Source organism: Balaenoptera physalus, assembly GCF_965194825.1.
Source record: "Balaenoptera physalus genome assembly, chromosome: X".
Taxonomy (NCBI): Eukaryota; Metazoa; Chordata; class Mammalia; order Artiodactyla; family Balaenopteridae; genus Balaenoptera; species Balaenoptera physalus.
This window is the reverse complement of record NC_138903.1, coordinates 61,367,887-61,395,183: the sequence shown is the minus strand read 5'-3', so window position 1 is coordinate 61,395,183 and position 27,297 is coordinate 61,367,887. Positions and strand designations below refer to the sequence as shown.

The following is a 27,297-nucleotide window of genomic DNA, read 5'->3' as shown; positions in this document are numbered from 1 at the left end:
ATATTCTTACACCTCACCATTACTGGAGAGTTATTTATCTTTTTCAGTCATTTTAGTCATTAGTCATTTTTATTTGTTTCACAGGAAAAGTTATCATTCTTATTCTTCACTGTTTTCAGACCATTGCTTTCAACCCTCAGATTAAAAGTTTCTCCTTTGAGGCTCATGCCTTCTGGTAGTATTACTTTTTATTCCTTCTTTGTTTTTTTTGGTCACGTCCCACACCTTGTGGTATCTTAGTTCCCTGAGCAGGGATTGAACCCGGGCCCCTGTCAGTCAGAGCGTGGAGTCCCAACCACTGGACCACCAGGGAATTCCTGGTGGGAATTCTTTATTCCTTCTTGATGTAGTCATTTATTAACTTCTTTTATATTTCCTTATATTCTTTGAGAACTCGGGCATCTGGTTCTTATTCTCCCCTCTTCCCAAACTCCAGCTCTTCACCTGCTAGCTGATCACAGTGCTCCGAGATTGGACTGGCCAAGCAACACCCTAGCTTCACAGTTCCCTGGCCACAGCTAGTGTTCTTCTCCACTCTACTTCTGTGACAAAAATCTCTCCGCCTGCTCCTGGATTTGGTCATTTCCCAGAATTACTCTACTGAAAATGTAAAATTCCATTATCTCATTCTTTGTCCTCGACTTTGGTTTGTTCCAGCTTTCTCACGACCTTAATCCTTTTGTAATTGCCCTTCAGATCCATAACCCCTCCACTTTATTTTTCAAAAGTGTTATTATTATTTTAAACATAATATGTATTATAAAAGATTTGCTTAATAACATAAACCTACAACCTAGACAGTATAAGTCTCTGGTAATTCTATCACTCTGAGATAACCCCTGTTAAGAATTTAGTGTAAGTCTTCCAGAGTTTCATCTACACATATACTTTTAGATGATTTTTATAATAAATGGGTACACGCTATATTTTATTTTATTTTAATATTTATTTATTTATTTGGCTGTATCGGGTCTTAGTTGCAGCACACAGGATCTTTGTTGTGGCATGCGGGATCTTTCGTTGTGGTGCACAGGCTTCTCTCTAGTTGTGGCTCATGGGCTCTAGAGTGCGTGGCAGGCAGGCTCTCTAGTTGTGGTGTCCAGGCTCCAGAGCACGCAGACTCAGTAGTTGCGGCACACTGGCTCTCTAGTTGTGGCGCGAGGGCTCTAGAGCGTGCAGGCTTAGCTGCCCCGCAGCACGTAGGATCTTAGTTCCCCCACCAGGGATTGAACCCATGTCCCCTGAATTAGAAGGTGGATTCTTAACCGCTGGACCACCAGGGAAGTCCCCGCATGCTATATTTTATACACCATTCTGCAACTTCCTTTTTGCATAATATATTTTGGACATTTTTGTTTTTTTATACATACAGCATCAATGCATTCATGTTTTTTAAATTCAAATTTAATTTTTTATTGAGGTATAAATGGACATATAACATTATAATAGTTTCAGGTGTACAACATAATGATTCAACATTTGTGTATATTGAGAAATGATCACCAAAATAAGTCTAGTTAACATCCATCACTATACATAGCTACAAACTTTTTTTCTTGTGGTGAGAACTTTTTAAGATTTACTCTCTTTTTTTTTTTTCCTGCGTTGGGTCTTCATTGCTCACATGGGCTTTCTCTAGTTGCGGTGAGCTGGGGCTACTCTTCGTTGTGGTGCACGGGCTTCTCATTGCGGTGGCTTCTCTTGTTGCGGAGCACAGGCTCTAGGCACATGGGCTTCAGTAGTTGCAGCACGTGGGCTCAGTAATTGTGCTGCACAGGCTCAATAGTTGCAGCTCATGGGCTCTAGAGCTCAGGCTCAGTAGTGTGGCACATGGGCTTGGTTGCTCCGAGGCATGTGGGATCTTCCCGGACCAGGGCTCGAACCCTTGTCCACTGCATTGGCAGGCGGATTCTTAACCACTGCACCACCAGGGAAGTCCCTTTTTTTCGTTTTTTTAAAAAAAATTTATTTTATATTGGAGTATAGTTGAATTACAATATTAGTTTCAGGTGTACAGCAAAGTGATTTAGTTATACATATTCATATATCTATTCTTTTTCAGATTCTTTTTCCATATAGGTTATTATAGAGTATTGAGTGTAGTTCCCTGTGCTATACAGTAGGTCCTTGTTGATTATTTTTTTGAAAAAAAGATTTACTCTCTTAGCAACTTTCAAATATGCAATACAGTATTATTAATTACAGTCACCATGCTTTACATTACATCTCCATGGTTTATTTATTTTATAACTGGATGTTTGTACCTTTTGACTCCCTTCACTCATATTGCCCCCCACCTCTGGCGACCACTAATTTGTTCTCTCATGTCTATGAGCTTCGTTTGTTTTGTTTTTTGTTTGTTTGTTTTTAGATTCCACATACAAGTGAGATCATATGGTATTTGTTTTCTTCTGACTTATTTCCCTTAGCATAATGCCTTCAAGGTCCATCCATGTTGTCACAGATGGCAAGATTTCATTCTTTTTTGTGGCTGAATAATATTCCACTGTGTATATTTCCCACATCATATTTATCCATTTATCCATTGATGGGCATTTATTTTTTATTTCACTTTTGAGTTTTTGCACTTTTCCTGATTATTCCATGTAAGGTGGAAACTATGTATGTTTAAAAGACACACAAATCTAGTACATCAATAACCAAGTTTTTTTCTTTTTTGCTATACTATTTTCACAACCATGGGTGTGCTTGCTAGGCAATATAACCATCACAGAAGCAAATGTGGGGCAGAATACTGGTAAGGAAAAGCAAAGCAAGAGAGAGCTACCAGATATACAGGCTCGTTCCGCATCATTGATGGACATTTAGGTTGTTTCCATATCTTGACTATTGTAAATAATGCTGCACTGAATATGGGGGTGCATATACCTTTTTGAGTTAGTGTTTTCATTTTCTTTTTTATTTATATATCTTTATTTTATTTTTGGCTGCGTTGGGTCTTTGTTGCTACACGCGGGCTTTCTCTAGTTGTGGCGAGAGGGAGCTATTCTTCATTGTGGTGCACGGGCTTCTCATTGCAGTGGCTTCTTTTGTTGCAGATCATGGGCTCTAGGGCGTGCGGGCTCAGTAGTTGTGGCTCGCGGGCTCTAGAGCGCAGGCTCAGTAGTTATGGTGCACGGGCTTAGTTACTCCGAGGCATGTGGGATCTTCCCGGACCAGGGCTCGAACCTGTGTTCCCTGCATTGACAGGCAGATTCTTAACCACTGTGCCACCAGGGAAGTCCAGCGTTTTCATTTTCTTCAGAAAAATACCAAAAAGTGGAATTGCTGGATCATATGGTAGTTCTATTTTTAATTTTTTGAGGAACCTCCAAACTTTTCCCTCGTGGCTACACCAATTTACATTCCCACCAATGGTGCACAAGTGTTCCCTTTTCTCCACATCCTTGCCAACACTTGCCATTTCTTGTCTTTTTGATAATGGCCATTCTAACAATTGTGAGTTGATATCTCATTGTGGTTTTGATTTGCATTTCCCTGATGATTAGTGATGTTGAGCATCTTTTTGTGTGCCTCTGGCCATTTGTATATCTTTGAAAAAATATCTATTCAGATCCTCTGCTCATTTTTTAAAAATTAATTAATTAATTAATTAATTTTTGGCTGTGTTGGGTCTTCGTTGCTGTGCGTGGGCCTTCTCTAGTTGCGGCGAGCGGGGGCTGCTCTTCATTGCGGTGTGCAGACTTTTCTCATTGCGGTGGCTTCTCTTGTTGAGGAGCACAGGCTCTAGGCTTGTGGGCTTCAGTAGTTGTGGCATGCAGGCTCAGTAGTTGTGTCTCGCAGGCTCTAGAGCGCAGGCTCAGTAGTTGTGGCACATGGGCTTAGTTGCTCCTAGGCATGTGGGATCTTCCCGGACCAGGGCTTGAACCGGTGTCCCCTGCATTGGCAGGGGGATTCTTAACCACTGCGCCACCAGGGAAGTCCCCCTCTGCTCATTTTTAAATCAGGTTTCTGTTTTGTTTGTTTGTTTGTTTTTTACTGTTGAGTGTATAAGTTCTTTATATATTTTGAATATTTACTCCTTAGCAGATATATGAGTTGCACATATGTTCTCCCATTCATTAGGTTGTCTTTTCATTTTATTGATGGTTTCCTTTGCTGTCAGAAGCTTTTTAGTTTGATGTAGTCCTACATGTTTGTTTTTGTTGCCTTTGCTTTTGATGTCAAATACAAAAAATCATCACCAAGACCCAAGTCAAGGAACTTACCACCTATGTTTTCCTCTAGGAGTTTTATAGTATCCAATCTTACATTTAGGTCTTTAATCCATTTTGAGTTTGTTTTTGTATATGGTGTTAGAGAATGTTCTAATTTCATTCTTTTACATGTAGCTGTCCAGTTTTCCCAGCACCATTTGTTGAAGAGACTGCCCTTTCTCCATTGTATATTCTTGTCTCCTTTGTCATAGATTAATTGACCGTAAGTGCGTGGGTTTATTTTTGGGCTATTTATTCTATTCCATTAATCTATGTGTCTGTTTTTATGCCAGTACCATACTCTTTTGATTACTCTAGCTTTGTGATATAGTTTGAAATTGGGAAGTGAGATACTATGTTCTTCTTTCTCAAGATTGCTTTGCCTATTTGGGGTGTTAATTCATTCATTTAAAAAATATTTTATTTGTTTATTTAGATGAATAAAAATTGTATATACATATGTATTTTTAAAAATTGTATATATTTAAGGTATAAAATGTGATGTTTTGATAAATGTATACATTGTGATATGACTACCACAACCAAACTAATTAACATACCTCCCATAGTTATCTTTTTCTGGTGTGTGTGGTGAGAACACTTGAGATCTACTCTCTTAGCAATGTAATACATTTTTATTAACTACAGTCACCATGCTGTACATTAGGTTTCCAGAACTTATTTATCTTATAACTGAAAGTTTGTACCCTTTGATACAAAAAAAAATTATCTTCTCTTTCCTCTCCACCCCCAGCCTGTGGTAACCACCATTCCACTTTCTGATTCAATGCCAACTAATTAATTTTAATAGCTGCATAGTGTTCCATTGTATATATGGACCATCATTTTATTTAGCCAAATCCACTGATAGACATTTGGGTTGTTATAATGTTTGACTATTACAAGTACTGCTACATTCTTTGTACACATATCTGTGTGCCTATGTGAGTATTTATGTAGGATGAAGTTTTAGAAATGTATTGCTATGTGAAATAGTATGCACATTTAGAATTTTAATTACAGTCATGTAGCCTTCTAGAGTCTACCATTTTACACTCTTTACCAATAGGATATGAAAGTATTGATATGTTTTTCTCACATATTTGTCAATATTGGGTATTATCAATCATTTTTCATCCTTACCAATATGATAGATGAGAAATTTCTTGTTCTTTCTTTCATGTTGTTTGTAATCCATTTTGTTTGCACTCAGCAGTATGTTCTGAACTTCTTTCTGTGTCAATGAATATAGATTATATCATCATTTTAAGTGGCTGTGTAGCATTGCATTGTATGGATGTAACATAATTTTATTTAACTTTCTCTTAATGGACATTTAGATTGTCTTCTTGCTATTATAAGCTCTTGTGATGAACATTCTTACCCATGCATCTTTGTGTACTTGTCTGGTTCTCTCTTTAAAGTAAAATGTATTACTTATTAATGCATTTATTAACCAACATTTACTCCAAAATCTATAGCTTCTAAGGAACAGTTTTTGTGTAATGCTTCTTTTGCTCAACATAATTTTTCTGAGATTTTCCCATGTTAATCGTGCATATCAAGTTTTCTCCTTTTCATTATTGAGTGACATTCCATTGTATGAATATACCACAGTTTGTCCTTTCTATTATTGATGGACATTTGAATTGTTTACGTTTTTTAGCTATTATGACTAAAGCTGCAATGAACATTCTAGTACAAGTCTTTTTGTAAACATATGCTTTTGTTGTTTTTGTTTGTTTGTTTTTTGTTTTTGGTAAGTATCTAGAAGTGGCATTTCTAGACTGTAGGGTAGATGTAAATTTAAATTTATAAGACACTTTAGAACAATTCTCTTAAGTGGTTGTACCATTTTATATTCATATTGACAATGTATAGGAATTCCACTTGCTCTTCATCCTGTCCAACATTTGATATGGTCAGTCTTTTAAATTTTAGCCATTTTGGTGTGTAGTAGTATCTCATTATAGTTTTAATATGCGTTTCTCTGATGACTAGTGATGTCAAGCACTTTTTCACGTGCTTATTGACTATTCATACATCTTTCTTTGTGAAGTGTCTATTCAAATATTTTCTCCATTTTTCAAATTGGATTGCTTGACTTTTTAAATTATTAAATTGTAAGAGTTCTTTTTTCTGTATTTTTAAATTAAGACTTTAATTTCTTGGGAAATTTTTAGGTTCACAACAAAATTGAGGGGAAGGGGCAGAGATTTCCCATATACTCCCTGTACCTATGCATACAAATGAAGTTTTTATACCTGTTGCTGGCAGGGAGGTAGGGAAACGAGTATACTCATGCAGTGCCTGTGGAAGTGGTTCCTTTAGCTCCTGTTAAGACTGTGCGGAAGGCGCCTCCTCCTGTTGTACCTACAGGTCTGGTTGCTATGACCACAGACCATCCAGTAAACAGAGATGCCATTTATCTTTCTCCTAGATTGTGACTTTCAACACATTCCATATATTTTGACATCATTTTCTAAGATAGGAGTTCTTTCTATACTCTGGTTACAAGTTCTTTGTCAGGTATATGTTTTGCAAATATTTTCTCCTAGTCTGTCACTTACCTATTCATTTTCTTAGTGGTGATTTTTTTTGTGTGGTGATTTTTGATGAACAGGTTTTTTTAATTTGGTGAAATCTAATTTATAATTTTTTTCTTTTATGATTATTGCCTTCTGTGTCCTTTCTAAGAAAGCTTTGTCTATCCCCAAGTCTCAAAGATCCTTTCCTGAGTTTTCTTCTAGAAACTTTATAGTTTTAACAGTCATCTTTTATGACTAGTTCCATGATCCATCTTCAATTAGTTTTCTAAAAATTTTAGCTTTATTGAGGTATAATTGACATTCAGTTAGTTTTTTGTGAATGGTGTAGGGTTGGGGTTGAGGTTTATTTTCTCTGTATTGATATCCAGTTATTCCAGCACCATTTGTTGAAAGACTTCCTTTCCCCAGTTCAATATTGCTTTGTCAAAAATCAAATTACTTTATATGTATAGGACTCGCTATTCTGTTCCATTGACCTATTTGTCTGTCAAATATTGTAGCTTTGTAGTAAGTCTTAAAGTCAGGAATATAGATCCTCCAACTTTTGTTATTCTTTTTCGAGATTCCTTTGGATATTTTAGGTCTTTTGCATTTCCATGGACATTTAAAAATCAGCTTGTCAATTTCTATTTTTAAAACCTGGTGGGATTATGATTACAATTTTATTAAATCTATAGATGAATTTTGGGAGGTTTAGCACCTTAACAATATTGAGTCATTCAGTCTAGGAACATGGTATATCCATTTATTTAGGCCTTTAAAAATTTCTCGTTAGAATGTTTTACAGCTTTCAGTGTAGAAGTTTCTAGATCAGTTTTAATGGATGTTATCAAATGCCTTATAGAAATGTTGTACCAGTTTGCATTATCACCAATAGTACATTTTCTCATACTTTCATCAACACTGGATTTTATGAATGTTTTTATTCCTTGCCAGTCGCATAGGTTAAAAATTATATTTCATTTTTATTGGCATGTCTTTGACTAATGGTGAGGTTAAACATTTTTTCACAAACTCTATTTATTGATTATCTGTATATAATTTTTCATGAATTGCCTGTTCTTATTCTTTGCCCATTTTTCTTTTGGGAGGAGTTCATCATTTTCATGTTGATTCGTAATGATTTGTGAAAGCTCTTTGTCAGTTAGGGAGGGATGTGTGTGTGTGTCTGTGTGTGTAAGTGTAACTAGAGAAGTAAGTGGTATTGTCTTTACAACATGAAGAAATTGAGGCTGAGAAAAGCTAAGCCCAAGGTCATGCAAATAATAAGTGGCAGAGCAAGGATTTGAATCCTAGCCTGTGTGACACAAAATACCATGTTCCTTCTTTTACATAAAGACTATTTTTAGTCTCTTAATAACTTTTTCAAGACTTGTAGGGCTTCCCTGGTGGCACAGTGGTTAAGAATCCGTCTGCCAATGCAGGGGACACGGGTTCGAGCCCTGGTCCAGGAAGATCCCACATGCTGCGGAGCAACTAAGCCCGTGCACCACAACTACTGAGCCTGTGCTCTAGAGCCCACGAGCCACAACTACTGAAGCCCACATGCCTAGAGCCAGTGCTCCACAACAAGAGAAGCCATCGCAATGAGAAGCCCACGATCACCACAACTAGAGAAAGCCCGCGCAGCAACGATGACCCAACACAGCCAAAAATAAAAAATAATAATAATTAAATAAATACATTTATTTTAAAAAAAGACTTGTAAAAATTCTTTAAGATTATTGTCTCTTTGGGTAAGAGATCAAAATGGTGGAGTATGAGGACACTGAGCTCACCTACCCCTATAAACACATCAAAAATACATCTACTTGTGGAGCAGTTCTCACTGAAAACAAACTGGAGAGAGGCAGAAAGACTCTGCTGCAACCAAGGCTGTAAAGAAAGATCCAAATGAAGTTGCGTAGAAAGGGAGGAGAAGTGATCTGGTCGGGACCTGCGCACCTTGGAGGGGACACAGAAGAGGAGAGGGATTATGTGGACTTAGAGATCCTCCCTGGGGAGTGAGCAGTTCAAACCACATATTGGGCACCCCAGCCCTGGGGTCAGACACTGGGAAGACAAGTCCTCTTAGCTGGTTTGAAAACTAGTGGGACTAACAGGAGGGCTGTAAGAAACATAGACTGTGCCCCTGAAGAGCATGCACACACTTGCGTACTCCCAAAACAAGGCAGAGGGCCTTCCCTGGTGGTGCAGTGGTTGAGAATCTGCCTGCCAGTGCAGGGGACACGGGTTCGAGCCCTGGTCTGGGAAGATCCCACATGCCGCGGAGCAACTGGACCCGTGCGCCACACCTACTGAGCCTGCGCGTCTGGAGCCTGTGCTCCGCAACAAGAGAGGCCGCGACAGTGAGAGGCCCGCGCACCGCGATGAAGAGTGGCCCCCACTCGCCGCAAATAGAGAAAGCCCTTGCACAGAAACGAAGACCCAACACAGCCAAAAATAATAAATAAATAAATAAAAATTAAAAAAAAAAAAACTTATCTTTAAAAAAAAAAAAAAAAAAAAAAACAAGGCAGAGGAAGCAGATCAAAACTGCCTGGGACTCTGGCCAGTATCCCACGAGCTCCCCAACATGTGCCCTGGCCCACACCAAGCACCCACTATGGCTTCTCTTGCTCCAGCACAGCTCCCCACTAGGGTGAGGGCTGCTGTTGCTGAGGAGAGTGTACAGTATACTAATTGAATTAGTAATTAAAAAGAATCCCAGCAAACTAAAGTCCAGTAGTGGATGACTTCATAGGGGAGTTCTACCAAACATGTAAAGAATCCTATCCTTCTCAAACTCTTCCGAAAAACTGAAGAGGATGGAACACTCCCAAATTCATTTTACGAGGCCACCATTACCCTGATACCAAAACCAGACAAAGACACTACAAAAGAAGAGATTACAGGCCAGTATCTCTGATGAATGTAGATGCAAAAATCCTCAACAAAATATAAGCAAACTGAATTCAACAATATATAAAAAGGATCATACATCATGAACAAGTGGGATCTATTCCAGGGATGCAGGGATGGTTCAACATTCGCAAATCAATCAATGTGATACACCACATTAACAAAAGGAAGGATAAAAATCACATGATCATCTCAATAGATGCATAAAAAGCATTTGACAAAATTCAACATTCATTCATAATAAAAACTCATCAAAGTGGATATAGAGGGAACAAATCTCAACATAATAAAGGCCATATATGAAATACCCACAGCTAACATCACACTCAATGGTGAAACACTGAAAGCTTTTCCTCTTAAATTGGGAAAAAGACAAGGATGCCCACTCTCACCACATATATTTAACATAGTACTGGAAGTCCTAGCCACAGCAATCAGACAAGACAAAGAAATAAAAGGCATTTAAATTGGGAGGGAAGAAGTAAAACTCTCACTATTTACAGATGACATGATACTATATATAGAAGACTCTAAAGTCTCCATCAGAAAACTACTAGAACTAATAAATGAATTCAGTAAAGTTGCAGGATACAAGATTAATATACAGAAATCTGTTGCTTTTCTATACAGTTATAATGAACTATCAGCAAGAGAAAGCAAGAAAACAATCCTGCTTAAAATTGCATCACAAAGAATAAAATACCTAGGAGTAAACTTAACCAAGGAGGTGAAAGACCTATACCCTGAAAACTATAAAACACCGGTGAAGGGAATTGAAAATGATACAAAGAAATGGAAAGATATCCCATGTTCATGGATTGGAAGTATTAACGTTGTTAAAATGGCCATACTACCCAAAGCAATGTACAGATTTAATGCAATCCCTATTAAAATATCCATGACATTTTGCACAGAACCAGAATAAATAATCCTAAAACTTATATGGAAATCAGAAAAGACCCCACCCCCGCCCAGTAGCCAAAGCAACCTTGAGAAAAAGAACAAAGCTGGAGGTATCATGCTCACTGATTTCTTGGCACAAAAATAGACACAGGTCAATGGAATAAAATAGAGAGCACAGAAGTAAACTCATACACTTACGGTCAATTAATCTATGACAAGGTAGGCAAGAATATATAATGGGGGAAAAGGCAATCTCTTTAGTAAGTGGTGCTGGGAAAACTGGACAGCTATATGTAAAAGAATGAAATTAGAACATTTTCTCACACCTCATACAAAAATAAACTCAAAATGGATTAAAGGCCTAAATGTAAAACCGGAAACCATAAAACTCCTAGGAGAAAACACAGGCAGAACACTCTTTGACATAAATAGTAGCAATATTTTTATGGATCTGTCTTCTAAGGCAAAGGAAACAGAAGCAAAAATAAAATATGGGATGTAATTAAACTTAAAAGCTTTTGCACAGCAAAGGAAACCATTGATAAAATGAAAACACAACTGAGTGGGAGAAAGTATTTGCAAGTGGTATGACCAATAAGGGATTAATAATCCAAAATATATAAACAGCTCATACAACTCAGTATCAAAAACAAACAACCTGATTTTAAAATGGGCAGAAGACTTGAATAGACATTTTTCCAAGGAGGAAATGCAGTTGGCCAACAGGCACATGAAAAGATGCTCAACATTGCTAATCATTAGACAAATGTAAATCAAAACCACAATGAGATATCACCTCACACCTGTTAGAATGGCTATCGTCAAAAAGGCCACAAATGACAAATGTTGGCAAGGCTGTGGAGAAAAGGGAACCGTAGTACACTGTTGGTGGGAATGCAGTACAGCCACTATGGAAACAGTATGGAGGTTCCTCAAAAAACTAAAAATAGAACTACCATATGATCCAGCAATTCCACTCCAGGGTGTATATCCAAAGACAGCGAAAACACTAATTTGAAAAGATACATGCACCCCATTGTTCATAGCAGCATTATTTACAATAGCCAAGATATGTAAGCAACCTATGTGTCCATCAAGAAATGAATGGATAAAGAAGACGTGTGTGTGTGTGTGTGTATACATACATATATATATAATGGAATATTACTCAGCCATAAGAAAGAATGAAATTTTGCCATTACAACAATATGGATGGACCTGGCGGCTGTTATGCTTAGTGAAATAAGTCAGAGATAGACAAATACTGTATGTTATCACTTATATGTGAGACCTTAAAAAAGAATAAACAAATAAATGAATATAATGAAACAGAAACAGACTCACAGATATAAAGAACAAACTAGTGGTTACCAGTGGGGAGAGGGAAGGGGGAGAGGCAGGAGAGGGGTATGGGATTAAGAGGTACAAACTGTTATGTACAATAAATAAATGTATAATCAGACCCATGCCCCCCTGCAGTGGAAGCACCGAGTCCTAACCACTGGACCACCAGGGAAATCCCTAGTCTCCTTTAATCTAAAATGGTTCCTCTGTCTTTTTTTCTTTCATTATGTTGCCATTTTTGAAGAGTTCAGGCCAGTTATTTTGTAGAATGTCCCTTAGTTTGGGTTTATCTTATGCTTCCTAATGATTAGCTTCAGGTTATGCATTTTTTTAGAGGAATATAGCAGAAGTGGTATGTTCTTAATGCATTACAACAGGAGGTACATGATGTCAGTTTGTCCCACGATCGCTGATGTTAAGTTTGGCTATTCGGTTAAAGTGTAGTCTGCCAGGTTTCTCCATTGTAAATTTACTATTTTCCCTTTGTAATTAATATCCAATTTGTCGAGGTATAATTTGAGACTGTATAAATGTCTTGTTCCTCATCAAACTTTCACCCAATAGTTTTTAACATTCATTGATGATTCTTGCCTGAATCAGTTACTACTGTGTTGTTTGAAAAATGGTGGTTTTCTAAATACATCTCTATTTCTACATTTATTAGTTGGCATTCTACTGTAACGAAGAGCTTTCCCTTTATCCCATGTATTGATTGATTGATTGATTGATTATCAGTATGGACACATGGATTCTTATTTTTTGCATGGGTTATAATGTTTTTACTGTCATTATTCAGTTTGATGCTTAAATTGGCCCAGACTTGGCCAGTAGGAGCCCTTTCAAGCTGATTTCTGTGTCCATTTACATGTCCCCACCATTCTTTAGCACTTCCTTACTTTCTGGGACAACAAGAATATTTCAGGCTTATCTTATATTTTCCCTGCTGTAGTCCTGGAATCAGCTATTTCTTCAAGGAGCTTTGGCTCAGTTAAATGAGGAATGATATTTAGAAACCAAGATCTGGGTGCTAGGTATATTTATTGCTACTGAAGTGTCATGGCTTTTGGCTAAAAGCAGAGAGACCTAGGAATTATCCTAGGCTTTTGAATCTCTCTCAATATTCCCACCAAGTGATTGTCTAGGTCTGTGCTTGAACACTTCATTATTTGAGGATACTGCCCCAGAGGTAGTCTCTTCCATTGTTGGTCAGCTCTGATACTTGACGGCCCTTTACATTTGAAAACAGTGGTCATTGGTTTCCTCTACTAAGTCTTGTCTTCTTTGTGCTAAACATCTGCAATTCCTTTACTGCCATTATTCTCATGGCAGAATTTTAAGATTTACTCATCATTCTGGTTATTCTGTTCTCTTCATATGTCAGTTCATTAATATCTCTCTTTAAAGATTGGCATCTAGAATGAAACGTACTATTTCAAGTAATGTTCTGATCACTACAGAGGAGTGGTTCAATGACTTTTTTTGTTCTAAACCCTATGCTACTACTCATGCAGGCCAAGATTAATTTAGCTTTTTCCTTTTTCTTTTCTTTTTTTTTTTCTTGGCAATCACGTCAATCACTCTGTTGACTTATGTTGAGGAAGTTAGTTGAAATCCCTAAGACTAATTATGCTGCTGTGTTCATCCATTTGGTACTGGCACAGTTGTGTTTTAGGACCCAGTACATGTCTTTAAGTTGATCTCTTTCTCTTCACCTTGTTAAATTTAGCCTATTATTCCTGCTTGTCAAGCTTATTTTGAATCCCAAATGTCATCCAGTTGTACTAGCTTTCTTTCTAGCTATCATCTGCAAATTTGATTAGTATGCCATTAGTGTGTTCATACAAGTAACTATTTAAAAATATCAAGAAGGGCAGGGTGAAGCTCAAGTCTTTTCAGCCTTACTAGAGACTTTCTCCCATGTTGAAATCAATCCATCAAATAAGGGTTACTGCTGTTCATCTACCTTCAGTTACTGTTGTATATAGGATCTGAGCTAACAGACCTATCACAGCACACAAAATAGGTCCAATTTTTAAGTTTTTTTCATAGGATCAGTGCTTCAAGGTCATAGGAAGGCTTATTTCCTGTAAAATGGAGGCCTTTCACATAGTCCAAACTTATTCTTGAGTGGAAATTGACCTGGTCTGGCTCATTCTCTGTCCTCCTTGGTGACAGAGGCAAAGAGAAATGTTTCAGGGAGCCAAGACTATTCTACTTTAATCATAGAATCTTCACTGAATCTAAGGAGCTTTAAGGGTCATCTAGTTCAAGCTTCAAAAATTTGACTGACAAAACCTCCTATTAATGTGCCCTTCTCTTTTAATCTGCTAAATCAGTCAACAAGTACTTATACACCTTATTAAAAAGGAGGAAATATGCCTTATTCTATAAGGTGCTCTCAGAATTTCAAATAAGGATAGGGAAAGGTCATTGTCTTAAAATTAAATATGAAGGATAAAAGCAGCTATCTGAAAGCATACATCTAACGGAATAACCTACCTAGAGAGAGCTTCTAGGTTTTCTTTTAATGAGACTAGAGTATCTTTCAAGTTTCCATCAAAGACCAGAGTGTAGTCTTAGGAAGAAGAGAATGAAATGTAATAATGCAAAGAAATCCTAACTTACTCAACTGCCTTATAACTTGGGCCATCTGAGATAGTGATCCATGCATAGAAGGGGAAGGGTGGTTATCAGCAAGGAGCCTGGAAAGCAGAAGAGTGATATTTTGTTTCTTTAGCCTTTTCTGAGGGTTCTTTCTGTTATTTGTTTTTAACTACACCGATAATATGTGAATACTTCTTCCTGTAAATAATATTAAAACATTACAGGTAAGAATAAGTGTCCTTTCACCAATTCTCTTGCCCCTCGTTCTGGTTAGGTAGGCTTTTTTTTTTTAACATCTTTATTGGAGTATAATTACTTTACAATGGTGTGTTAGTTTCTGCTTTATAACAAAGTGAAACAGCTATACGTATACATATATCCCCATATCTCCTCCCTCTTGCGTCTCCCTCCCACCGTCCCTATCCCACCCCTCTAGATGGTCACAAAGCACCGAGCTGATCTCCCTGTGCTATGTGGCTGCTTCCCACTAGCTATCTATTTTACATTTGGTAGTATTTTTAAGTCCATGCCACTCTCTCACTTCGTCCCAGCTTACCCTTCCCCGTCCCCGTGTCCTAAAGTCCATTCTCTATGTCTGCGTCTTTATTCCTGTCCTGCCCCTAGGTTCTTCAGAACCTTTTTTTTTTTAGATTCCGTATATATTTGTTAGCATACGGTATTTGTTTTTCTCTTTCTGACTTACTTCACTCTCTATGACAGACTCTAGGTCCATCCACCTCACTACAAATAACTCAATTTCATTTCTTTTTATGGCTGAGTAATATTCCATTATATATATGTGCCACATCTTCTTTATCCATTCATCTGTCGACGGACACTTAGGTTGCTTCCATGTCCTGGCTATAGTAAATAGAGCTGCAGTGAACCTTGTGGTACATGACTCTTTTTGAATTATGGTTTTCTCAGGGTATATGCCCAGTAGTGGGATTGCTGAGTCGTATGGTAGTTCTATTTTTAGTTTTTTAAGGGACCTCCATACTGTTCTCCTTAGTGGCTGTATCAATTTACATTCCCACCAACAGGGCAAGAGGGTTCCCTTTTCTCCACACCCTCTCCAGCATTTATTGTTTGTAGATTTTTTTAAATTTTTTTTTAATTAATTATTTATTTATTTATTTATTTTTGGCTGTGTTGGGTCTTCGTTTCTGTGCGAGGGCTCTCTCTAGTTGTGGCAAGCGGGGACCACTCTTCATCGCGGTGCACGGTCCTTTCACTATCGCAACCTCTCTTGTTGCGGAGCACAGGCTCCAGACGTGCAGACTCAGTAATTGTGGCTCACGGGCCCAGCTGCTCGGCGGCATGTGGGATCCTCCCAGACCAGGGCTCGAACCCGCGTCCCCCACATTGGCAGGCGGACTCTCAACCAATGTGCCACCAGGGAAGCCCCTGTTTGTAGATTTTTTATTGATAGCCATTCTGACTGGTGTGAGGTGATACCTCATTGTGGTTTTGATTTGCATTTCTCTAATGATTAGTGATGTTGAGCATCCTTTCATGTGTTTGTTGGCAATCTGTATATCTTCTTTGGAGAAATGTCTGTTTAGGTCTTCTGCCCCTTTTTGGATTGGGTTGTTTGTCTTTTTGATATTGAGTTGCATGAGGTGTTTGTAAATTTTGGAGGTTAATCCTTTGTCAGTTGCTTCATTTGCAAATATTTTCTCCCATTCTGAGGGTTGTCTTTTCATCTTGTTTATGGCTTCCTTTGCTGTGCAAAAGCTTTTAAGTTTCATTAGGTCCCATTTATTTATTTTTGTTTTTTATTTCCATTTCTCTAGGAGGCAGGTCGAAAAGGATCTTGCTGTGATTTTTGTCATAGAGTGTTCTGCCTTTGTTTTCCTCTAAGAGTTTGATAGTGTCTGGCCTTACATTTAGGTCTTTAATCCATTTTGAGTTTATTTTTGTGTATGGTGTTAAGGAGTGTTCTAATTTCATTCTTTTACCTGTAGCTGTCCAGTTTTCCCAGTGCCACTTATTGAAGAGGCTGTCTTTTCTCCATTGTATATTCTTGCCTCCTTTATCAAAAATAAGTTGACTATATGTGCGTGGGTTTATCTCTGGGCTTTCTATCCTGTTCCGTTGATCTATATTTCTGTTTTTGTGCCAGTGCCATACTGTCTTGATTACTGTAGCTTTGTAGTATAGTCTGAAGTCCGGGAGCCTGATTCCTCCAGCTCCATTTTTCTTTCTCAAGATTGCTTTGGCTATTCTGGGTCTTTTGTGTTTCCATAAAAATTGTGAAATTTTTTGTTCTAGTTCTGTGAAAAATGCCATTGGTAGTTTGATAGGGATTGCATTGAATCTGTAGATTGCTTTGGGTAGTATAGTCATTTTCACAATGTTGCTTCTTCCAATCCAAGAACATGGTATATCTCTCCATCTTTTTGTATCATTTTTAATTTCTTTCATCAGTGTCTTATAGTTTTCTGCATACTAGGTAGGTTTTTTATAGAAATATCTTGAGTAGAGAAGGGTATTTTATCAGGCTCTTATAATTTGATGGGTATATATCCTTTGTGGATATAAACTCCTTTTGTTTTAAAATTGTGCTCACAATCCACCTTTTAATATATGGTCTGGACTGCTGAATATGCCTGCCCCCCTTAGAGGGACTGTCCTGTACAGATGACCTGGTGCTGGTTCTTAAAGTAATTCTGCTTCCCTTTGTAAATTAACACTTTGGCATATAATCTGGCTAATTGTGGGATTGACTAATTTGGCTTCCTAAGCACCATACCTTGGACCACTGAGATGCCACAAAGATATTGCCTACCTAGGAGGTCATTCTTCTGTCGTTGGCAACAAGCCTCCTGACCTTAAACAGCTCTTTGACTTCTGTACGTATAGTGGGGGATGCAAAGAAATTTTAAAAAGCTCCATGAGGAGCTTATAGTTTTACTGGGAAGACTAGACATGCATTTAAGGCATTTCTTGAAGAAGATAACACTATATATTTATAACATAGGACAGTATATAGTAAAGGGTTAATTGGGCAGCATGGATGAATGCTATACAAATTCATATTCTCTTTCAGTTCCTGTCATCTCTCCTTCTTTACCTTCAGTCACCTTTTATTTCCTCACCTCTTGCTCTTCAATTCATCTGGCTTCTCTTCTGCCATTGGCCTGGAATTGCTAGTGGTTAAAGATATGAGGCCACAGGCAATGTGTTATGCTTTGTGGTTTTGTTTTGTTTTTTGGCCGCACCGTGCAGCTTGTGGGATCTCAGTTCCCTAACCAGGGATTGAACCCAGGCCACAGCAGTGAAAGCCTGGAATCCTAACCGCTAGTCCACCAGGGAACTCCCACTTTTTTTAAAAAAAATAGGGTTATCTTATCCATTCCCATGGCTTCAACTGCTTACTATACACTCACTTCACACAAGTGTATGTCCAACCCAGACCTCTTTCCTGAGCTTCAGACCCCGTGTATCCATCTGCCTATGTGGATAGGCATCTCAAATTCACCATTTCCCATATTGAGCTTGTTCTTCCCCTCTCCTTCTAAACCTGTTCCTCCTCTTGTGTTCCTTATCTCAGAGAATGGCACCACTGTCAACTCAGTCGCCTAAGCCTGAAACCTTCATACCATCCTCCCTCTAGTTATTCTACCACTAAATCATTTTAGTTCTATTTGCTAAATAGCTGTTGAATCCATATACTTCTCTCTACTCCTACTGCCACTATTCTGGTCCAGGCCACCATCACCTCTCACCTGAACTACTGCAACTGTCTCTTAATTCATCTCCCTGCTCCCACTCTTTCCTACTCCCAAATCATTCTCCACACTGTAGCCAGAGAACACTTTCTAAAACACAACCCTTCCGTGGCTTCCTAGTCCCCATAAGAGAAAGTCCACAATTCTTTGAGTAGCTTCCAAGGCCCTACATCTTGCTCCTGCATCCGCTTCATTTATCAAAACTTTCCATCTCAAACTCTATCTCAGTCATTCTAAACTCCTTCTTCCATTCTTGGACAACTCCATGCTCTCTTGCTCTCGAATCCAAACCTTCACACATACTATTCCAGTGTCTGGTTGTTCCACTTTTAGTGATGCTGTGATTGAGCAGTGAGTGCAGATTGGTGACCACTTGATCCTCCCACTCTAAAGTTCCCTATTTGTCTTCTATTAGTTTTAGCATCCAGTGGTGATCATTATCTGAATCAGTTATTTCATAAGGGGCTTCAAACTGGTGATTTTTCTAGTTCTATCATTCTTTCTACATCTGTTAGGTGGAATTCTTTCATAAAGAATTTTCCCTTACCAACTAGGTCTATTTGGTATACTAAAATACAGTTTGTACATGATTGGGGAGGTAAATGTTTAATTCTTTTGTGATTATATTTTTAAACATTTATTTAAATTAGTGACTTGAAGTTTTGGACAATTTTACCAGAGAAACCATTTTTGAGTAGTGGTTGTGTTTCCAGAATAGCAGATAAAAGCCTACTTAATCCACACGGTAAATTAAACATTACACATAAGCAATGAAAAATAGAAAATATTTTTGTAATATTAGTTATTAAACAAATGAAAATTGAATGAGTTTTTGAAGTTTAACTTGAGTGCTAGTACTTGAGAGAAAGGCAGTTTCACTTAGAGGAAGAAGATGTAGATGCATACTTATGGTGATTTGAAGGGGTCCGCTGAGTATTTTCAAGAGCTTTTAGAATTTGATGGCACTGGTTCTTATGTTTAATTTCACTAAGGATTTAAGCTATTTCCATTTCTGTGACTGGTGTAATACCAACACTTCTGTTATACTCAGCAACCAGGGCCCACAATCAGGGGAAATTTTCAGCTTACAAATGGAGAGAGGCACATTTTCCCATATGCCAAGTATTAGAAGGGAGTTAAAGAGGTGAATGTGAGGGAGTGCACCTGAGACCAGAGTGGTAAAATATAAGAGGAAGGACTTTAATGCTTGGACTTAGGTGTGGGGAGGGACCAGGGCCAGAACGAGGGTGAAGCAAATGAGGTGCCTGTAGTGCCAATGCTACACTTGCTTGACCCTGAGAGTGAGTGCTTCCTTAAATGTTGTGCTGTAGGACAGTGACTTTGAGCTCTGTCAGTGGGAAACAGACCAGTGAGAGCCATGGAAGGACTAGGTGCAAGAGTTCCTGGGTACAGGAGTTCGAACCTGAGCAAAGACTCTAAGGCTACAGATAAGAACCCAGACATTATGTGATAGGAGAATAAGGTTCAAAACCAAAGTAGACTGAATATTGGAGGTCAAGAAAGGCTTCACAGAGACCTGTGTTGGAATCAGAAAGCTCTCCTCAGGTCAGAAAGGTTTGGGAAGAAGTGTGATAACAAAGGACAGAAGAAACAGTAGATGCAAAGGCATGGAGGTATGAAATAGGTTTAGTGGCTGGAATTTAGGGAGCGGTAGGAGATGAGGTTGGGGACCACATTATGGAGGGCTTTATAGACCATGCTGTAGATTTGAACTTTATCTCTGTGGACCTTGGGGAACTATTGAAGTTGTTTTTATACTTGGAAGTTACATGGTCAGATTTGTGACTTTAAAAAATTATTAAATGTTTTCACATGTACTCATAAGTAAAGAAAATTGTATAATGGACCTTCATGTACCCATTAACTACATTCAATAATTATCAAGATTTTGCCGATCTTGTTTCAGCTATCTCTTTTTTTCTTTCTCTTTCCTTCTTTCTTAAAATTTGCTGAAGTATTTTAAAGCCAATCCCAGACATCATGTTATTTCACCTGTGCATATTCAGTAGGCATGTCTAAAAAGTACAAACATTTTCTTATATAACCATGCTGTCGTTAGGCTATCTTACAAAATTAATAATTCCTTAATAGTGTCTAATACCCTGTCCATTATAAAATTTCTCAGATTATCTCAAAAGATTCTCTAACGGTTGGTTTGTTCATATAAAGATCCAAACAATGTTCTTATATTACAATTGGTTATTATCTCTTTTTATCAGCTTATTGAGATTGCTATAGATTAAATGTTTGTGCCGCCCCCCATAATTCATATGTTGAAACCTAACCCACAGTGTGATGGTGTTAGGAGATGGGGCCTTTGGGAGGTGATTAGGTCATGAGGACAGAGCCCTCATGAATGGGATTAGTGCCCTTATAAAAGAGACTCCAGAGAGATCCCTCACCCATTCCACCGTGTGAGGACACAGCGAAAAGAGGGTTGTCTATGAACAAGAAGCGGGCTCTTACCAGACACTTAATCTGCCAGCACTTTGATCTTGGACTTCCCTGCCTCTAGAACTGTGAGAAATAAATTTCTGTTGTTTATACGCTACCAAGTATATGGTATTTTGTTATAGCAGCCTGGATGAACAGACTAAGACAAGGTGTCATTGACAAATAAAAATTGCGTATATTTAGGGAATTCCCTGGTGGTCCAGTTGTTAGGACGCTGCGCTTCCACTGCAGGGGACCCGTGTTTGATCCCTGGTTGGGGAACTAAGATCCTGCAAGCCGCTCAGCACGGCCAAAAAAAAAAAATGCATATACTTAAGGTGTACAACTTGATTTGATATAGGTATCCATTGGGAGATATTTACCACGACCAAGGAGAGTAGGCATTAAAGGGAGAAATGTTGGTAAAGGGGTACAAAGTTTCAGTTATGCAAGATGGTTATTATTTCTTAAGTCTCTCTTAATCTAGAGAAGTCTGCACCTCACTTTTTCTTTTTCAAGCCATCGACTTGTTGCAGAAAGTGGGTCAGTTGTCCTAGAAAATCCTGCATTTTGGATTTGTCTGTTATCTTTCTTACACTGTCATTTACTTTATTCTTCTATATACCCCATATTTTTCTATAATGGAAGTTAGCTTTAGAGGCTTGATGATATTCAGGTTCAATTATTTTTTTTTTGTCAAGAATATTTCACGGGAGTTGGTGTGTAATGCACTTTGAATCACATCTGGAAGCTCATGTCTGCTCCATCTTTAATGAGCAGGTGACAGTCTGATTCCTTCTTTATGATATTTCCCATTAACCTTTCATCTAATGGTTTAATCCATTGATGATCATTACCAGAATTAATTATTTCACTAGGAATTTCAAAATGGTGATTTCCTAATTTTATCTTCTACATTAGTTAGCTGGAATTCTTCGGAAAATAAACTTTCCCTCATCAGTTATGGCTATCGAGTAACCTGTACAGACAGGACAGGAAAGATGCTTAATTCTTCATCTTGGACTTTATTGCCAATTTTTAGAATAAAGGCTTTGTGCCCTGGTTACTTACTTTCAATGATATCCAATGAGTTGTATGTGTCTGTTCTCTCTTTATCATTATGAGTTGGTGTTTTTAAAAATACATTCAGTGGGTTTCAATTGATTGCATTCATTATCCTTGTTAATGCTCAAATTGACCCATATCTTGCCAAAATGTTACCTCCTGTATCCTTTCCACACTACTCATTAGGTTTCTATAGCTTGCTTGATTTTTGGCACAAAGATTATCATGTATATTTCCTGCCTGAGACCTGCCATTTCTCTAAGGAGCCTTAGTTTATTTATGTTTTCTTTTTTAACAATAGCTTTATTGAGGTGTAATTTACATACCATAAAATTCACCTATCTGAAGTATACAATTCTATGATTTTTAGTTAATTATATAATTGTACAACTATGACCACATCTGACTTTAGAACATTTCCATCAGACTACAAGATCTTTTGTACCCTTTTCCCATCAATTCCCTTTCTCACCCCTAGCCAACCTCCAATCTACTTTCTGTCTCTATAGATTTGCCTTTTCTATAGAATTCATATAATTGGAATCATACACTATATAACCTTTCGCATCTTGCTGCTTTCACTTAGCATTAGTTTTTTTTTTTAAAAATTAAGATGTAATTCACATACCATAAAATTCACCATTTCAAAGAATATAACTCAGTGGTTTTTAGTGTATTCACAAGGTTGTGCAAACATCACTACCATCTAATTCCAGAACATTTTCATCTCGCCAAAAAGAAACTCTGTACTGGTTAGCAGTCAGTTCCCTTTTTCCCCCTCCCCCCAGGCCCTGGCAACCAACAATCTACTTTCTGTCTCTATGAATTTGTCCACTCTGAACATTTCATATAAGTGGAGTCATACAATATATGACCTTTTGGTCTGGCTTCTTTCACCTATCATAGTGTTTTCAAGGTTCATCCGTGTTATAACATGTATCAGAACTTACTTTATTCCTTTTATGTCTGAATAGTATTCCACTGTATGAATATACCATATTTTGTTTATCCATTTATCAGTTGTTGGATATTTTGGGTTGTTTGGGACATATGGTAGGTAACTCTAAGTTTAACCTTTTGAGGAACTGTCACACTGTTTTCCAAAGCAGTTGCACCATTTTACATTCCCAGCAATAGTGTATGAGAGTTCCAGTTTTTTCCACATCCTTGCCAACACTTGTTTATTGTCCATCTTTTTGATCATAGCCATCCTAGTGGGTGTAGCCACTTTGGAAAACACTTGGCAGTTCCTCAAAAGGTTAATTTCGGGTTCTGATCCCTACCCACCCCTCCTCTGAGGTTGCTGTGGTGACTTGCCTCGACTAATTCTGTAGATTCTGTCTCCTCTTCAGTTTGTAACCTATTAATGTTTCTACTCTTTTTATTTATAAGCCTGACTTCCTAGGTGTCATACCTGGGTCAGGATAGCTTAGTGTTCAGCCGGTGATTTGTTAGAGATTGTCCCTAAATGCCTTGGGCCAGTGTTGTCTTCCACCCTTTGTTGATGGAATTGTGTGTACGTTGGGAAGTATAGTCGAAGTTCAGGGAGTTTACAACTCTTCCCTGATTTTTACTTTCTGCTAGGCCTTCTCATGTCTCCTCTGTACCTGTGTAAGGCTTCACATTCAGATAGGGAAATGTAGATAACTAGGACCCTCTCCAGTACCTTGAGCTTGAGTGCAGCCATGTACATATGTATAGCCTTCTAGACCCCAGGGATATGAGTGAGCTTATCAAGCCCTTCTAGGGCTGTCTTGTTCTCTGGATCTCTCTGCTACACTTTCAGCAGGCCTGCTGTTCTGTTGCTTGCCCCAGCCGATGTTGTAATCTCAGGTAACTGTGATGTTCATTTTCTCTGATCTAAGGAGTTTGCTATTGTTTTCAACACCTCTGGGCATAGAACTTTTTTTGAGCTCATTCCTATACAAGTAATTCCCCTCCAGCAGCCAAGTTGTTGGTTTTTATGGCTTGACTTGGCCTACCCTTGTAAAATCAGCTCCAGTAGAGCTGGAGAGGGAGGTGGGAATGTGAACAGCCTCAGGCTAAAACAGCATAGATTCCCACTGTTCTTACCCAAGGTTCAATAGGTTTTCTTAAATACTTCTTAATTTATTATTTAATTTTGGTCTATTTCCAGAATCCTGAAATGGTTGTTTTTGACAAATCTGTACAGTTGTATCATTGTTTTGGGGGGAGACAATTAGCTGAGCCCCTCATTCTGCCATTCCTGAAGTCCTGCTTAATTTATGTTTTATAAAATCATTCTGATAGCAATGGAAGATCACTTGGGTGGAGGGAAAACTAGTGGTCAGGAGTAGAGGATTTTACTCAGTAGTAGTTTGTAATCTATAAACAGGAATAGCAAATAGAGATAGTTGGGTTGATTTGTGGGTGGGGATTGGCAGGATAGGTATGGTGGAAAATCAAGGGGATAGGAGAATTGAGAGTGCTGGTTACTGTCATTGAAGTCCCACTGTCCATGGAATCTTTCCTAGGTAGAGAAGGAAGTGAAGTCCAAAGGGACATTGAGGCCTTGGAGAATAGGTAAGAGGGTTGATGAATCAAAGGCCTTGGGAAAGTTGAAGGGTAAATTCAAATAGCGTAAGATGTAGGACAGGTAGAAAAACCGGTAGTTCTGAGTGTGGACTCTGGTTTTGGAGGTAGAGCCATTCCAGGTGTCACTACAGAAATGGATGACTGAAATGGAATTGAGCTGAAGAAATTAAAATAGGATATGTCAGAGCTGCAAAGTTTGGATGTTAGATCATCAAGGGGGGATAGTGAAGGCTTTCAGGATGAAAAGGGGAAAGAAAACAGTTGGTACCAAAGTCCTCAGTGAATGTCAGGGAGAGATCTGGAAGTTGACATTTAACATTAACAGGATGATAAAACTGAGTAGTATAAATTTTGAAGAAAGAAGGGCTGTTGAGAGAATATGGTAAAATAATACTTTGGGGATCCAGTGAACAAGACATGAGAAGATGCTAACTTGGTCTTGACTTATGTGGAGGGATGAATAAAGGAAAATGAATAGCTTCCAATTATGAACTTTGCAAGGGAAACAGAATTTTCGTTACCCAGAGTTAAGGAGAAGAGATGGAGGCTGAATGGATGAACAAGACCAAAAGCAAGAAGGTTTTAGGAAATGGTGGATAGTTCTTTTTTTTGCTTAAGCATAGGTGTAATTAGGAGTATATTAGAAGATAATATTGGAATCTATGTGGTTAGTTTGAATCTAGAATATAACTAGGGTTATTTTTAAAAATATTAGTTAGATGGTACACTAAGGAAACTTTTTGAAATTATTTTGTTTAGATCTTAGGGAAATTCTGGAACTGGTATTGGTAGCTGGGAAACAATTTGACAGCTTTGGAATACTTTGTGACAAATGTGAACTGGTGTACGTTTGATAAGTTATTAATGCCACCATTGGAATTGATGGTGACTGTAAATCATAATTTTGATAGGAATATATCCAGTAGACTGATGAGTTTGGGTCTTTTGTAATTAGAAAATTGAAGCTGTAGGGCTTCCCTGGTGGCGCAGTGGTTAAGAATACACCAGCCAATGCAGGGAACATGGTTTTGAGCCCTGGTCCAGGAAGATCCCACATACTGTGGAGTCACTAAGCCTACGTGCCACAACTACTGAGCCTGCGAGCAGAGAGCCTGTGCTCTGCAACAAGAGAAGCCCCCACTCACCGCAACTAGAGAAACCCCATGCGCAGCAATGAAGACTCAGCACAGCCAAAAATAAATAAGTTTTTTAAAAAAAAGTTTGCCATCTATCAAAAAAAAAAATGGAGCTTTAAAAATGTATTGACTTTTTGAGAGTCATGTACCACAATGTTCATTGCAGCTGTATTTACAATAGCCAGGACATGGAAGCAACCTAAGTGTCCATCAACAGATGAATGGGTAAAGAAGATGTGGCACATATATACAATGGAATACTACTCAGCCATAAAAAGAAACGAAATGGAGTTATTTGTAGTGAGGTGGATGGACCTAGAGTCTGTCATACAGAGTGAAGTAAGTCAGAAAGAGAAAAACAAATACCGTATGCTAACACATATATATGGAATCTAAAAAAAAAAAATTGGTCATGAAGAACCTAGGGGCAAGATGGGAATAAAGACGCAGACCTACTAGAGAATGGACTTGAGGACATGGGGATGGGGAAGGGTAAGCTGGGACAAAGTGAGAGAGTGGCATGGACATATATACACTACCAAATGTAAAACTGATAGCTAGTGGGAAGCAGCCGCATAGCACAGGGAGATCAGCTCGATGCTTTGTGACCACCTAGACAGGTGGGATAAGGAGGGTAGGAGGGAGGGAGACGCAAGAAGGAAGAGATATGGGGATATATGTATATGTATAACTGATTCACTTTGTTATAAAGCAGAAACTAACACACCATTGTAAAACAATTATACTCCAATAAAGATGTAAAAAAAACTGTATTGACTTTTTGGAATAATCTATTCTTTTCCAGAACCATATGTAATTCACTATATATAGAAGACTGTGTAGGATCTGCTTTAGTGTGAGGGTTTTGATCTCAGTTGCCCTGACTAACTCTATTTGATGTGATTGTGTCTATGTATAAGAAACATAGGAGCGTAGGAGAAGAGAAAATGTAAAGCAAAAATGAGACTGAATTGTAGATGTAGAGCTCCAGCTATTAAAACTTTAAGAAGATTAACTGCTGTGATGATAATCTGGTGTATTTTCAATTCTAGCTATCGTTTGTTATGAACTGAAAGAACATTGAAATAATTGGATACTGAGGTGCATAATTGCTGGCAATGGGATGGAGGAGGGGAGTTGGTTAGCTGGCAAGAAGCCTTATAGCTGTTTTCATATTAATACTGTATATTTGGCATTGGTTGATAACAGCAGAAAAATTATTTATGATTATGCTTGGGACTTGTTATATTGATTCTACTCTGTAATAATATGAAAGAGTTTAATGGTTACTCTTATAGATGTAATATTTCTTTTTTTTTGTCATTCCAGTAGCCATCAGAAAAGAGATCACAAAAAAGCGATTGCCTGTACAGTCCTCTTCATCATTTGTGACCTGGGATATTGAGCTCTTGGGCTGTCAGAATTCCAGTTCATGAGGCAATCTATGTCATTCTGGTCTAGCCAGGTGAGTAGTCCCTATGGACTAATTCCTTGTTCTCTGAAAAGAACAAGCAAGAAAAAAAGCAAAGGAGGGGAGTATGGAAAAATCTAGATATGAATCTTAGGCCCTAGAGTAGCAGTTAAGCCTTGGGCCATAAGCAGCAAAACAGGTGGAGATGACCCTGGGGGTTATGTACAAGTTCACTAGAGTGGTATTCATGAAAAAAACGCTGGGAGAATTACGTCTGTTTTGAGACCTGGCTTGACTTCAAGAATGAAGAAACCTAGATTGAACTGCAATAAAAATACCTATGAAGGCAAGGTTAAATAAGAAGGAAGCATGCTTTGAAGTTAAGATGGATAGAAGTTTAATTTTAATGAAGTATCTTTTTCT

The 27,297-nt window shown here is 38.1% G+C and overlaps 1 protein-coding gene across 1 annotated transcript in view; it reads left to right on the top strand.

Moving 5' to 3' along the window:
- Positions 1 to 26,928, top strand: part of SNX12 (sorting nexin 12) — a 54,673-nt gene extending 27,745 nt beyond the window's left edge. Inside the window, exon 5 of the mRNA XM_082446069.1 lies at positions 24,267 to 26,928. Within this exon, the coding sequence (XP_082302195.1) occupies positions 24,267 to 24,371 (105 nt within the window). The 3' untranslated portion in view covers positions 24,372 to 26,928. The remainder of the gene's footprint in view (positions 1 to 24,266) is intronic.
- Positions 26,929 to 27,297: the final 369 nt, after the last annotated feature.